This window comes from Leptopilina boulardi, unplaced genomic scaffold (assembly GCF_019393585.1).
Source record: "Leptopilina boulardi isolate dan_hultmark-lab unplaced genomic scaffold, ZJU_Lbou_2.1 LbouV2_393, whole genome shotgun sequence".
Classification (NCBI taxonomy): Eukaryota; Metazoa; Arthropoda; class Insecta; order Hymenoptera; family Figitidae; genus Leptopilina; species Leptopilina boulardi.
In genome coordinates this window covers 275,475-290,678 of record NW_026137966.1, presented here as the reverse complement: position 1 = coordinate 290,678, position 15,204 = coordinate 275,475, and the positions used below count along the sequence as shown (strand labels likewise).

The following is a 15,204-nucleotide window of genomic DNA, read 5'->3' as shown; positions in this document are numbered from 1 at the left end:
TACTATTAGAAATTGTTATGTTAAAATAAGTGTTGAAAATAGTTATTTTTATAATTTGTGTAGTTGAAAGAATGTTCTGAAATATCATGCAAGTTATCTTAGCGTGCGTGTGTGGTTAGATGGTTAAGTTGTCGGCTTGCGAATGTTAGGGTCGTGCGTTCAATCCCCAGAGTTTAGGGATTTTCCTCTGTTAGGTATACAAAAATTAAATATTATAAGGCATATATAAACGAATGTAGTAGAGGAGAGGGTGAAAAAATTGATCTCAATATTAATAATAATAATTTTACTACTTTGAATAGTTTTTTTTTACTAAAATTTAAAGTTGATTTAACCGTTTTTACATAGTTGTCTCAACTACATTTTGTTAATAGGTGCCTCCTGGAACTAGGAGAAACAGTTAAAATTTAGTCAAATTTACCATGAATTTTTTTGAGTGTATAATCTTTAATATTACCGTGTGGTGTACTTTTACACTACGAGATGTAAATTTACAAATTCTAAAAGTAAAATTCCCCATTCTAGATGCTGTTATACTGTTTTATGTACTTATGCCACTTTCACAGTAGGTAAGATTTTGGACCTACGTAGAAAGTGGTAAAGTTACAAGAAAAATTTTTTAAAGTGTATATATATATTCTTTTAGGCGAGGTTTTCTGATTATAGACGAATGTCCATCTGTTGATACGGAAAACTTTTCATCAACGTTACTGCAAAGGCATAAAGATTCTTTAACTCAGCTTATTAGAAGAGACAAGAATCGACCATCAGTAATAGCCTGGTCTATTGCTAATGAACCTAGGACACAATTAGCCGGTTCTGGTAGTTACTTTCAAGAAGTCGCTCGTCACACCAAAGTTTTAGATTCGTCTAGACCGATTACAATTGCCCTTGCTAGAGGAGTTGATGTAAGTTAAACAAATTTCTTTTATTAAGGAGAAACAAAATACATTCCAGTGAAAAATCACAATGAGTTTGAAATTATTTTTACTCGAAAGTATATTGTGATCCGCATTCATTCTTCTGCATAAAAGATTATTTCATTTTTTTATACCGCACATGCTTGAAAAACTGCATAATATTCTATTTAACCGTAGAGATGCAACTTCTAAATTATGGATGTATCCCTTATACAATTTCTAATGATATAGCTCGTATAATACATATATGATGTATTCCACGCCAAATTCGAAGTCCATCTGCAATTGCATCTCCGATTTTTTAAAACTTTTTTTCTTTAAATATTAATTAAGACTAGCTTTCATGATTTTTTCAAATTTTTCTAGCAAGCCGTTTTTGAGATACGAATTTTTCAAAATTAAAAATTTTTAAACATATTTTTGGTTTTTTTATATTATGTATTTTGATGCACTGATTACAAAAATCATAGTGACAAACCCCGAAAATTCTACTATTATGATAAAAACCATAAAAAATGTCCTAAAATTTATTGTTTTTTTCGTTTATTGGTCAAAATATGCAAAATTTTTAAATAGTACATCAGATATAAAAATGTATTTTAATAAGATCTACAATTTTTGTCTAAAAGTCTTTTTTTAATTTTGCAATATATAATAAATAAAAAAAAATTATAAATTTTAGGACTTCTTTACGGTTTTCACCATACAAATAAAATTTTCGGGTATTGTCACTATGATTTTCGTAATCAGTGCATCAAAATACATAAAAGTACGTGGTATAAAAAAAACTAAAAATATTTTTGGGTCGCTGATTACGAATATGAAGTCAAATTGACAATTTAGACAGTTGACAGCTGTCGATGCAACAATATTCTAATGGAATATTCTCACAATATTCTAATGGAATATTCTCACTATATTCCATTGCTATATTCGAATTATGCTTTTGGAATATTTCATTAATGTTCTAAGAATATAAAAATATCCGACTTTTTGAAATGTCCCTTTGGAATATTGTAGGAATATTCTGTTGGACTATTCTTGTAAAAGAATATGATAATATTCATATCGAAAAATATGATGTAATTTTTTTTTCAAGAATATTGATGATATATTATACATATTGATATTCATATTATAATATTTTTATAATTTCTCATTCGAATATTACCACAATATTCCAAAGAATATTCTTGCAACATTTCAAAAAATCATTTTAAAAAGTGGATATGAATCAATTTAGTTCTTTTTTTACAGTTACCTAAGGCCTCTAGATTGCTACTGATATACACAAGTCTCATAATATGCATTTGGTTAAAATTTATGACCCATAAACAAAAGGGTGCCTACAACCGGCACTATTCCCTTATTGGGCAGTGTCCAAGTTAGCCCCGTGAGGGGAAGCACTATACCCCCACTCTATCGGCCGGGCCATAAACACGGAGCTCGAGGGACGCATGCACCGCGGGGGGCCTAAGCAGCGTTCTCGGGCCTAATGACATTTTCTATTTATGGCTCCTAATGAGTTTTTCATGAAAATTATAAATTTTTTTAATATTAACAATTTTTAATTTTTTTTAACATATTCACATTCCTCATAATTTCACGATTACGATTATAAAATTATAAACATTTTAAATATTAACATTTTTAATTGGGACAACACATGCTCGTAATCGTGAAATTATGAGGAATGTGAATGTTAAAAAAAAATTAAAAATTGTTAATATTAAAAAATTTTATAATTTTCATGAAAAACTCATTAGGAGCCATAAATAGAAAATGTCATTAGGCCCGAGAACGCTGCTTAGGCCCCCCGCGGTGCATGCGTCCCTCGAGCACCGTGTTTATGGCCCGGCCGGTAGAGTGGGGGTATAGTGCTTCCCCTCACGGGGCTAACTTGGACATCGCCCCCCTTATTATGTAAAATCTCAAAAGGGTCAACTTTGAGAGACTTTATCTCGGAAACTATTAGAGCTATTACATTGTTCTTTTTTTTGCAAATTGTCAGGAATTATGTCAGCTTTAACTTTCCTGTTGGTCATTTTTTAAAGAAATCATTTATTAATGGTTGTAATGTTACAATGAATTGAAAATTATTATCCAATCCTTTCCTTGTATATATATTCTTTTAATGGTGGTATTTGGATTCAAATATTTTTTAAACTTTCTTGAAAATAAATTTCGTGTTGTAAATTTGGAACTCGTTTAGAAGTAAAAATTTCGTAGTATTGTTTTTTTAAAGATATTTTTTTTAAAACTTGAACTTGTTTTTAGTGATGATTTTTTTTGTACTGACCCACACAGCACCGAAAGTTTTCTAAACCTGCATTAAAGCTGTACGTGCCAATTTTGAAAAATTTAGTGGCAAAACTTAATACAGGTTGTGTAAATGTGTAAATGTCTGCACTTGAGTAAACGTTTAGCGTAAAAGTTTTATGAAGATTTAAATTAAATCTTTGGTAAAGGTTTAACTTAAAAATTGCCTGATTATTTAAATTAAATTTTCGGTAAAGGTTTAGCGTAAAAGTTATCTAAAAATTTAAATTAAATCTGCCGTAAAGGTTTATCGTAAAATTTGTATGAAAATTTAAATTAAATCTTTGTTAAATGTTTAGTACAAAAATTAAATAAAAAAATATATTTATTATTTAAAAATTATATATTTTGTTAAATTTTTATATTTTTAAAAAATTTTTTAAATTTGTTTATATATTAACAAAAATTTAACAAAAATTTAATACATATAAATATAAAAATTTTTAACAAAATATGTACTTTTTAAATAATACCTAAATATATTTTTTTATTCAAATTTTGTACTAAACATTTAACAAAGATTTAATTTAAATTTTGAAGTAAATTTTATGATAAATCTTTATGGAAGATTTAATTAAAATTTTTAGGCAACTTTTACGCTAAACGTTTACTCAAGTGCGGACATTTACACAATCTGTATTAAGCTTTGCCACTAAATTTTTCCAAGTTGGCACGTATAGCTTTAATACAGGTTTAGAAAACTTGCCGTGCTGTGTGGGGACTTTCGAATTGAATATTTTTATACTGAAGTCTAATGGGATTTCTTCTGGTTTTTAAAGGGAATGATTCTCATTCTACTTCTTTAGATAACGATAATATGATCATGATTCAGGTTCATTTTCGGGGACTCAAATTTACAAAAAGAATATATCAAAGAAAAATTTTAACAATTTTACAAAATTATTTAAATAATAATTTTCAATTAAAAATTGTTTTAAACAATTGTTATTTAACTAATTATTATAATTATTTTATTATTAATGTTGTCGTCGTAAGAAACAACTAATAATATTATTTTTGGTGAGGTGGTTTCTTAACTGAGAGCCAACTCTAATTTATTTGTTTAACAAGCAAAGAATTCCAGTCAAATTAGTCGAAAAACATGGCATAACATGTTTTGACTAAGGACTTCAATTTTTTTAATAAATCCTTCATTTTGGGGTAAAAATGAAGGACCTAAATTTGGTACATTGAACTCCTACCGGAACCTAAAAATTTTTTAAGAAATAGGTGCAAAAAATCAGTTTTTTTTAAATTTCCGCCTTCCATGACATTTTAGCATAAAAATAGTTATTATAAAAAAGAAAGTGTATAAAATTCTGAGTAATTTGATAAAAAAATGAACCCTGTAGCTCAAAAATTGACTGAGATATAGCTTCCGCAAAACACCCATTTTTTCTAGTCTTTAACCAAAATCCGGTATTTTTCAGTTTTTCCAATATAGCTTTGAAACAATTGGTTTTTTTTTTAAATGACGAACAGGAAAGTTAAAGCTGACATAATTCCTGACAATTTGCAAAAAAGAACAATGTAATAGCTCTAATAGTTTCCGAGATAAAGTCTCTCAAAGTTGACCCTTTTGAGATTTTACATAATAAGGAAATAGTGCCGGTTGTAGGCACCCTTTTGTTTATGGCTCATAACTTTTAAGCAAATGGATATTATAAGACTTGTATATATCAGTGACAATCAAGAGGCCTTAGGTAACTATAAAAAAAAGAATTAAACTGATTCCTTTGACTGGAAAGATTTTATTAAAAATTTAGTGAAGTGACCACTTTTATGGAAAAAAAGTAGTAACGAGTACTGTAAAAAAAGAACTAAATTGATTCATATCCACTTTTTAAAATGATTGTTTGAAATGTTGCAAAAATATTTCATTAGAATATTTCTTTGGAATATTGTGGGAATATTCGAATGAGAAATTATAAAAATATCATAGAATTGCTTGGATAGAATTACTTATTTTTTTATTTAATGTTGTTTCTACCTTTTTTTAAAAAAACTGCCAAATTCTCATTCGTCTGGCACTTTTGAGACAGGATATACATTAACCACTAAAAACAGCGTAAAACTAATAATTTTTTAACATTTTTCAATTTTCTTGACTTACAATAATCCTCACTAAATTTTTAAGATATTGCTAAACCCCAATCTTTAATTTTCATTTTGTATATATAATTATATTAATATAAATAAACAAATAAAAAGTATTATACGTATTATTAAGTATTATACGTGCAAAAAATGTTTCATTCCTTACCTTTCTTTCTAGAATTACCAGATCCAAGTTTCAAGCCAGATTTTCAAAATTTAACTGTTTTAAAGAAATATCTTAAAAATTGTGGAATTTTAAAAATTGGACTTTAGATCTCCTGGATTTAAAATTTATTAAAAATCGAAATTTTTTTTAAAAACTCGTTTAATACAGTAGATCTGCACATTTTAAATATAAAAAACGGACGTCGAAATTGTTACCAGCGACCCTGAAAAGTTACCAAGTCATGCATCCGCCATTTTGCATTTTGAAAAACTGACATCGGATTCAAAATAACCCCTTTTAATTGTTACAAAAGAATGACCCAACGTGAAAAATGTCGGACGCCAGCCAATTTTTAAAAGGAATTGGCAAACCCGAAACAACCACAAATTTCACAAAATAACCCCAAAACTCAAAATATCAACAATCGATCTCGGAGGAGATTCTGTTGAGAACACAAGTCGAGAAAAGGTACAATAAGTCGAGCATCCACTCAACGGCTGTACAATAATTGTTTTTAATCACACCTCTCTTTTCAAAAATTACCCTTCTACACACTGTAACAAAACTAAGAAAAAAGGCACGACAACGTCGACGACTCAACAGGTTCAGTCACTCAAGTATTGATTCCATAGAGATAATATAAATAGAGTAGACAAGGTATAGGCGGCTGCGTAAGAGGGAAGTGTCCTGACATAAATAGAATGGGTTGGAAAGAGAAGAAAGATTTAACACCAGTATCTGTCCTTCAATAAGCACCAGCGCAAGAGAGACACCTACTGGTGCTAAAATCGCTTTCTCTTTCTATCAAACGGACGCCTCTATACAGACCATCTCCACTCTATTTATATTATCTCTATGATTGATTCCCTCTTCGATCGCCTTCTTCTCCGTCTCGTTACGTAAGTGGCCGCCGTGATGGCGCCACGTTCCGGACACATGCTCTGCCTTGTCCCCAAACTCCCAAACGCACGAAACTCAACCCCAATCGAAAATTGCATTGAGACGAACTACTTCGTCACATTATAAACAACCATAACTTTTGTGATTTTTAATATTTTGTCTGGACACTTTCAGATATGTTTTTTAGTGTCATTAACTTGAAGTTAAAGTACTTTTCAGACTTTAAATGAGAAAAAAATGTTGTGTCCATATTTTCTTCATTTTCGTCCTTCGTTTGCAGAATCACCCATATATCTTCGTTGCACAAGGCATACAAAAACGCAAATTATAGTATAATAATCTTTGTATTCATTCCGTCATTCATTCACATTTTCTTAGTACTTGAATTTTCTCATTATTATTAGATTATATATACATATATATCTTTACTTTGATAATTAGGGTTCTCGAAGGTTTCTACCTGAAATTTTTGTTGTCAAAACAGCTTTTGGTTGAGGGTTCATAAGATGGTCGATGACCTTTTAAATACTGTAATGAAAGGGGTCGCTGAAACCGTATATGACCATGAAAATTTTTTTTGACGACCCGTTTTCCCGCAACCACCCCCTTGCACCTACTCACGGGGGTTGGAGTTTCAAAAAAAAAAATCGAGTAGTGTGTCAATTCCAATGTTTTTTGGGTCGCTTAATCCGAAAAATACCACTAAAAACAAATCCTTAACCCCCTACAACCCCTGGGAGGGGGTTGGAATTTCATTGTTCACGAAAATTCGAGTACGGTGTTTAATCCTATGTTTTTTGGGGCGCTGAAACCGAAAAACGCCACCAAAAACAAGTCATTTCCTCCCTTAACCCCCTACAACCCCCTGAGAAGGGGTTGGAATTTCAATTTTTACAAAAAGTCGAGTACGGTATCTATTCCTATGTTTTTTTGGTCGCTGAAATCAAAAAACACCAACAAAAACACATTCTTTACCCTTTTAACCCCCTACAACCCCTGGAGGGGGTTGGAATTTCATTTTTCACGAAAAGTCGAGTACGGTGTCTAATCTTATGTTTTTTGGGTCGCTGAAACCAAAAAACATCACCAACAATAAAGTTTTCTAGAAAGTTACCTATGATTACACAAATACGCACCTATAATGTCTTAAGGAAATTTATTTTTCTACACTTAGCGCCGTGAAAAATAATATTCCAACCCCCTCCCAGGGGTTCTAGCGGGTTAAGGGGGTAAAGAATTTGTTTTTGGTGGTGTTTTTTGATTTCAGCGCCCCAAGAAACGTAGGATTAGACACCGAACTTGACTTTTTGTGAAATTTAAAATTTTAACCCCCTCCCAGAGGGTTGTACGGGGTTAAGGAAAGAAAGGATTTGTTTTCAATGGTGTTTTTGGGATGAAGCGACCCAAAAAACATTGGAATAGACACCATACTCAATTTTTTTTTAATTTGAAACTCCAACCCCCGTGAGTAGGTGCAAGGGGTGGTTGCGGGAAAATGGGTCGTCAAAAAAATTGTTCATGGTCATATTCGGTTTCAGCGACCCCAAAAACATAGGAATATGGGGTTGTGTTTTTTGGGACCTGAATTTTTTTTTGTGCCTGTGTTATTATTGGAGCAATATATGATCGTAATCGTGAACTTCTGAGGAAAACGAATATGTCAAAATAAATTAAACAGTGTTTATATTTAAAAATTTTATAATTTTTTTGAAAAACTCATTAAGCGTCATAAAATAATATTGTCATTAAGCCCGAGAACGTCATACAGGCCCCCGCTGTAATTGACTTACTCGAGGTCTGAGCTCGGGACAGGCCGATAGAGTGAGGATATACCACTTCCCTTTTCAGGACCCAATCCGTGATCGCTCGATTCGTCCTAACAGTCTTGGGTTGAGGGAAATTTTTTTATTATTGTATATGCGATATAGATGATAACCGTTTAATCCCAGTGAGTGGAAGTGGTGTATTCATACTTAACTTACCAACACCTATCCCCGAGGACGCCACTCAGGCCTACCGTAATATCTGCCACTCGCGAGAACTTAATATAGGCCCAGATTGGTAGAGTGGGGGTATAACACTTCTCCTCAATGGAGTGAAACGGCTACTGCTGATGTAAGATAAACATAGAGCAACCGACTACCGTTTCAACAACATTGTAGTAGTGTTGCTAAGAAAAGATTCTAATAGTCTCAGGTAACTTAACTTGATTATTATAAAGTTTATAATATTTTTCTGCAATTTGTCGATCAATAACTTACTGCAGGTGTTGAATGTTCTTATATTATATTTGTCTTTTTCATTTTTGTATTGGGCCCAAAAAATATATTCCTATTTTTGTATAGTATTAATAATTATATATGTATTTTGAAGATATATATGGATATTGCATGATATTGGTATTGAAGATATTTGTTTCTTTTGGCTGTCTTAAATGTTTCATATAAAAAATACTTCAATCCATTTAGTTTTTTTGGTATTAAATAACATTGGCATTAAAGATATTACGATTTTGAGGATAAAGAAAGATATTGGATAACATTAGTATTGAATATATTTTAATAATGCAACAAAAATATTGATTGTTTTATAATAGTGGAAGCTGTCTTTTGGAAAAATTTTTTGGTATTGGGTAATTTTGGCATTAAAGATATTTGGATTTTGAGGATAATAAAATATGATATTGGATAACATTGGCATTGAATATATTTCGATATTGAAAAAAAAATATTGACTGTTTGAGAATAGAGGATGCTGGCTTTTGGAAAAGTATTTAAATAGATAGAAAGAGGTTTGAATATTGTTTTAAGGGTTAAAGTTGTTTTATGGGTTAAATAATAGTTTGTGAGTTGAATATTGATTTGAATATTAATAAAAAGTGCAGAGGAAAATAAGTTCAATAATAATCATTATCGAAAACGATGTAATGTGGAAAAAGATTAAACAACGCTAAATCACGTTCATAAAAGACTATCATTGTTGCATTAGTTAGCTGAATTATAGTTAATGCAATATTTTATAGGTGAAACACATGTAAGTAAATTTTTTAAAGCAATAAACTAAAATAAACGATTTGTTTTGAAAATTGGCTTTATCAACAGTTTAAAAGTTGAAGAAGGATACCATGTCGAACATAGAAGAGTATTTTATTTTAAGTAATGAAGATTTTAAAATTATTGAAAATGTAAATGAAATGTTAAATGATATGCACATGTATAAATTTCAAGAATTATCAAAAAATGATTCAAATTCTTTTTTCATCATGCAAAGTACTTTGTATTTACAAATGCTTGATTTAATTGTTCCAATTAGAGAAAGAGTTAAACATATTCAAATAGTTTTTAGCGGTAATAACAATTCTGGTCATTGGATTTGTGTTTATTACGATGGAGTAAGACTTTATATTTTTGATAGCCTTAATGCAGGGTGTTTGAATATTCACCAAATAGAATATTTAATTAGATTGTTCCCTTTTAAACCAACAGAATTTTTTGTAGATGTTGATCAACAACCGATTGGTACAGTTAAGTGTAAAGTATAATGCAATAGCATTTGCAACATCTGTATTGGTTAACAGTGTAAATTAAAAGATTAATTTATGAAACTGATAATAATATAATGAGCAAGCATTTGATATCATTTTTTGAAAACAATTAATTAAATAATTTTCCGGCAGTTAGAATGTCTAATATTAGGATTTCGATTTGTAGAGAATGATTGGAATTGTCTTTTCATAAATCGAGCTAAAGAAGTTCAAAATGGTGAATTAAACCTTTCATATTTTTTGAAGACTTTTCCCAGTAAAAATGACAACAGAGTTCTGTCTACTGAAACTGAGAATGAAAAGAAAATACCCAAAGAAAAAAGTTTGTCCTGTAAGATGAAGAAATTATCTACAGAAATTGAAGAGGGATTTACATGTTGATGTAAATTCAGTATGCACAACAGAAAATAATAAGAAAATAATTTCTAGTCTTATTGTTAGGGAAAATTTTGATCCTATGACATATCCTACAATGTTTCCTTATGGTGATCCTGGATGGACTGTTAACCTTAAGCATACTCAAGGTACTTGTAATTTTATTCATTTACAATTTTATATGTATCGTCTTTCATAGAGAAGAAAAAAGCGTGGATTGACACATGTGCGTTTAACTATTTGTTTACGTACACAAATTTGCGATTCAGAAACTTTAAATAAAATGATATGTGCTGAAATCACAGAGGAAATAAAGAATCCAGAACTTTCTAACATTGTAAAGCGATTTTAAGTTCATGGGCCTTGTGGTAAACAAAATAGGAATTCACCCTGCATGGATCCTGAGATGCGTCATTTAAATGTATTGCTGACAATTCGACGATCGTAGCATTGTATAATCTTTATTTGAGTACAAAATTTAAAGGTCACACCCTAAAAAAAGTAATTTTCAATCTAGAGGATTCCTCTAAAATAAATGCATATTTTCCTCTTAATTTTGGTATCAAAATTATTATTCTTCATTTAAGAGGATTTTCCTCTTAAATTAAATGTCGACATCCAAACCTCGTAAAATTGTTTTTAATGTCAAAGCCATCAATAAAATATTTATAATTTCAATCAAATAATAAAATCTTTGCAGAAAATACATTTTTAAATTAAAATTAAGTAAAATTATAATAGTTCATTTCAATATAATAATAAAAATTGTTTTTTAATATAACATTAACAATGTCATGTTTTTGGTTAATTATCAACATTTTATATTGATAATTAAAATACAAAAAATAAGTTTTCATTAATCAGTTGTAATAATCAACGAGATTTTCAGCGCAAAAATAATTTTAAAACATGATGATATGTTTAAAAGTTAACATTTTTTATAGGACAGAAAAAAATTTCATATATGAAATTATTTAACGTTTTAAAACTTTTTTAAAAAAGTAAATAAAAAGATTTAAAAAATTCGAAAGATTCAAAAATGGGGTTATAGTATTTCTATTTACCTGAGTAGTAAAATTTCACAAGAAATATCCAAATTTTTTTAAATCTAAAAATAGCGTTAAAAATATTCATTTAATTTGAATTTAACTATATTTTCTGTATTTTTAATAAAGCAAATCCATTTTTTTTGTCCTTTTTGTTGACATTTTACCAGAAATATTAAAACTGAAAGGTTAAAAAACAACTTCACAACTATCATACCCAGGGAAAGGGATCAAACGATTACATTATTTTTTTCCGTTTCCTTTTTTTAAATCTTCTAAATTTAAAACGGAAAATCTTAATTAAAGAGGAAAATACAAAAGGAATCCTTTTGTCATTCTTCCATTAAAATGAAGAATAAAAATATTCTACATTTCAATTGAATAATCTTGTTTTAAGAGGAAATATTTAGAGGATATTAGAAGAGGAATTTTCCTCTAAGTATAAGATTACTTTTTTTTGGGTGCATATTGACTGGGCAATAGTAGGTATTATATTATTATAACACCATAATGTTGAAATAGTAATACAGTAACGATTACAAAAATAATATTATTATTTTTGTGAGATCAAAATTCCAAAAAGTATCCGTCAAATAAAAATAAATTTTTAATTTTTCATAAAAAATTGCAGATATCTCGCGCGTTTACGCGCGTTTCTTTTAGCTAGTTTTTAAATAAAACAAATTATTAGTATATTAGTGGCATCTTCAGTTGGTTAATCCTGAATGGTTTAGGCATCAAATAAAGCAGAATACTTTCTCCTCTTGAAGAAATGAGATTGGTTAGCGCCTTAAAGGTTCGAAACCATGCAACTGAAAAATATATCAATTAAAGTACTGAAATGTTTATTAGTTTAATTTATTTGCAATATCAAACTTAATAAAACAAAATTGAATGTGGACAGTTACGTTAAAATAAGAATTAGCAAATTTTCTTAAATTACAATAAAACAGTAATTGTAATGGATTAAAAAAAATTAAGCATGAAAAACATTTTACTATTTTACCTACAAAATTTGAATAATATAAGCGCGAACCTTTTTCGTTTGTGTAAGTTGAACTGCAAATGAAAATGTTATTCAGGTACTTTAGCGTCGGTTTTTGATATTGGTTCTTTGAAGGATTCTTGATGATTAAAGGCCCAAATTATTTCTCATAATTTCAATGTCAAATGAAATGGTCCAATAAATTGTTTTAAAATCTGCTACCAGTTCATGTAGCAACCTGTGTCTGAACATAGATATCTCCGTTACACAGGGCAAACAAAAACGCAAATTTTTAAATAGAACAAATTATTAGTTTTCTTTAGTGGAATCTTCAGTTGGTTTATATCATTGGTTTAGGCATCAAATGAAGAGGAATAGTTTGTTTTCTTGTAGGAAGAGGATTGGATTTTAATTTTTGAAGTCGGGATCATGGAACTAAAAAAATTTTTATGGTATGCATCAAAGTATTTTTTTTCCATATACACAATTGTATTAAAATCCAAATTAGCGATGCTACTCTAATGAAAATGAAATAGTATAAAAAGAATATTTTACTTTTAGTTTATTGGGTTTTATTAATAAAAAGTTTCATATTTAAAATGTAGAATTTGATGTAAAGAAGATGTTTATATGTTTTATGATTATCTCTAAAATAAAAATATTTACCAATGTTTTTTGCTATTAGTAAGGTATCTAATTGAGTAGTTGATTGGATAAAGATTTTCCTAATAAGAAGTATAAAGATCATATGTTGAAACTGACACATGTAAAGAATGTTTTCGTCTAATGCCTTGTTGCAGTTATTCTTTACTCGTTCTACCTTTAAAAAGTGATGATTTTTAAGTAAATCGTAATGAATTAGTAAAAATTAAAATTCATTTTATTATTTTACCCACCAAATGAAATTGGCGTGAATCTTTTTCGTTGTTGTGAGTGGAACTGCAATTGAAAATTTTGTTAATGTATTTTCGAGTCGGTTATGGTTAATGCTCTTTTCCAGAATATTTGATGCTGGAAGGCGAACAATTGTTTCCTTTAATTTTAATCTCAGATCAAATGGTCTAACAATTTAAGTTTTATAAATTCGCTACAAGTTTTTTTTAGCAACCTGTGTTTGGCCATAGATAGGTCCTTGCACGGGGCATACAAGAACGCAAATTTAGTAATAAAACAAATTATTAGTTCTTAGTGGTGAAATCTTCTATTCATTGCTTCTTTTAAGTAGGCATGTAATAAAACAGAAAAATTTTAAGAATGAGATAGAATTGCACAAGTTCATTAACATAGAAATCAGAATCAGAAAGTATAAATTAATGACAATAAAATAATAAAGAAATATATTGCACTTTCAGTATATTGGTTTTTAAAAATTTTTTTTTAAGTTTTAGAGTGTTAATTTATAATTTGATCTAAAAAATATGCTTGTATTTTATGATCAGCTGTCTATTAACAATATTTATTAAGGTTCTTTACTGTTAGTTAGATATCCAATTAAAGAGTTGATTGGTTAAAGTTGTTTCTAATGATGAGAATAAAGGTTCCATAATAAGAATAATTTTATGTACTACATTGCTGAAGTAAATCTGCATTCGGTCAACCTTTAAAAATTGATAGAGTTTTAAATAAATTTTGTAATCAAGAAGACTAGAAACAGGAGGTATAACTCAGTCATGATTCCTATCAAAAAAGGTGGTAAGAGAAGTGGAGACATATCTTGGCTGGGCTTTTCGTTCGGCTTACACTCAGTAGATTTCTGCGCATATTAATACATATGGGGCATTCTGTGGGAAATTTCATTAAAAATTTTTTTTGTCCGAAACATTTTTTTTCGATATCTATATGAAAAATATGGAAATACGTATTTTTTTATTTTTGTATTTGATGAAAATGAAGGAAATTATGATTTTTTGAAATTTAACGTCAACGAAGAAAGTGTGTTTTTGGAACATTTTTTAATCTATTGTACTAAGAAATTAAAAATTATGCTATATATGAAATTTATTCCTTTTTTTTCTCAAATTTTTCAAATATGTGCTCAAAAATAACGTACCTATAACAGAAACAACAAAAAAGTTGAAATTAAACTTATGAAGTGAGTTTTCTTAAAAGAGACACTTTCGATTTTTAATTTTTTTTGCATTACAATCTCTGATGACTGAAGAATTTTTTCCCCTATCTGCGAAAGTGTTATTTTTAGTTTTCAAATTACTATTTATAATTTTTTTAGTACGGCTCACAGAATTTAAGCATTTTTTCTACAAATATAACCTTTTTCCATTAACATTCATTTGTTTTTTTTTAATTTTCATAAAAACATACTAAAAATCGTTGCGTCAAGTTTAAAAATTGTAAATAGTAATTTAAAAACTAAAAGTACCACTTTCGCAGATAGGGGAAAAAATTCTTCAGTCATCAGAGATTGTAATGCAAAAAAAAAAATTAAAAATCGAAAGTGTCTCTTTTGAGAAAACTCACTTTATAAGTTTAATTTCAACTTTTTTGTTGTTTCTGTTATAGGTACGTTATTTTTGAGCACATATTTACTTATTTTTTATATAGATTTCAAAAAAAATGTTTCGGACAAAAAAAAATTTTCAATGGAAATTTCCCATATAATGCCCTATATGCATTGATATGCATGTTGTTATGGGAGGGATTTGTGTTTATGCTATGCGTATATATTAGTGTGCGCATAAATATACTGAGTGTAAGCCGAAATGAAAAACCCAGCCAAGATATCTCCCCATTTCTCGTAACAAACAAACTGCAAGAGTTATACCTCCTGTTTCTAGTCTTCTTGTTTGTAATGAATAAATGAAAATTAAGTTTGACATGCATTTTATTATTTTACC

The 15,204-nt window shown here is 29.0% G+C and overlaps 1 protein-coding gene across 1 annotated transcript in view; it reads left to right on the top strand.

The window, feature by feature from the left end:
* LOC127288730 (beta-glucuronidase-like) overlaps positions 1-15,204 on the top strand; it is a 576,096-nt gene that overhangs the window by 331,821 nt on the left and 229,071 nt on the right. Inside the window, exon 9 of the mRNA XM_051316363.1 lies at positions 647-908. Coding sequence (XP_051172320.1) covers positions 647-908 — 262 coding nt within the window. The remainder of the gene's footprint in view (positions 1-646; positions 909-15,204) is intronic.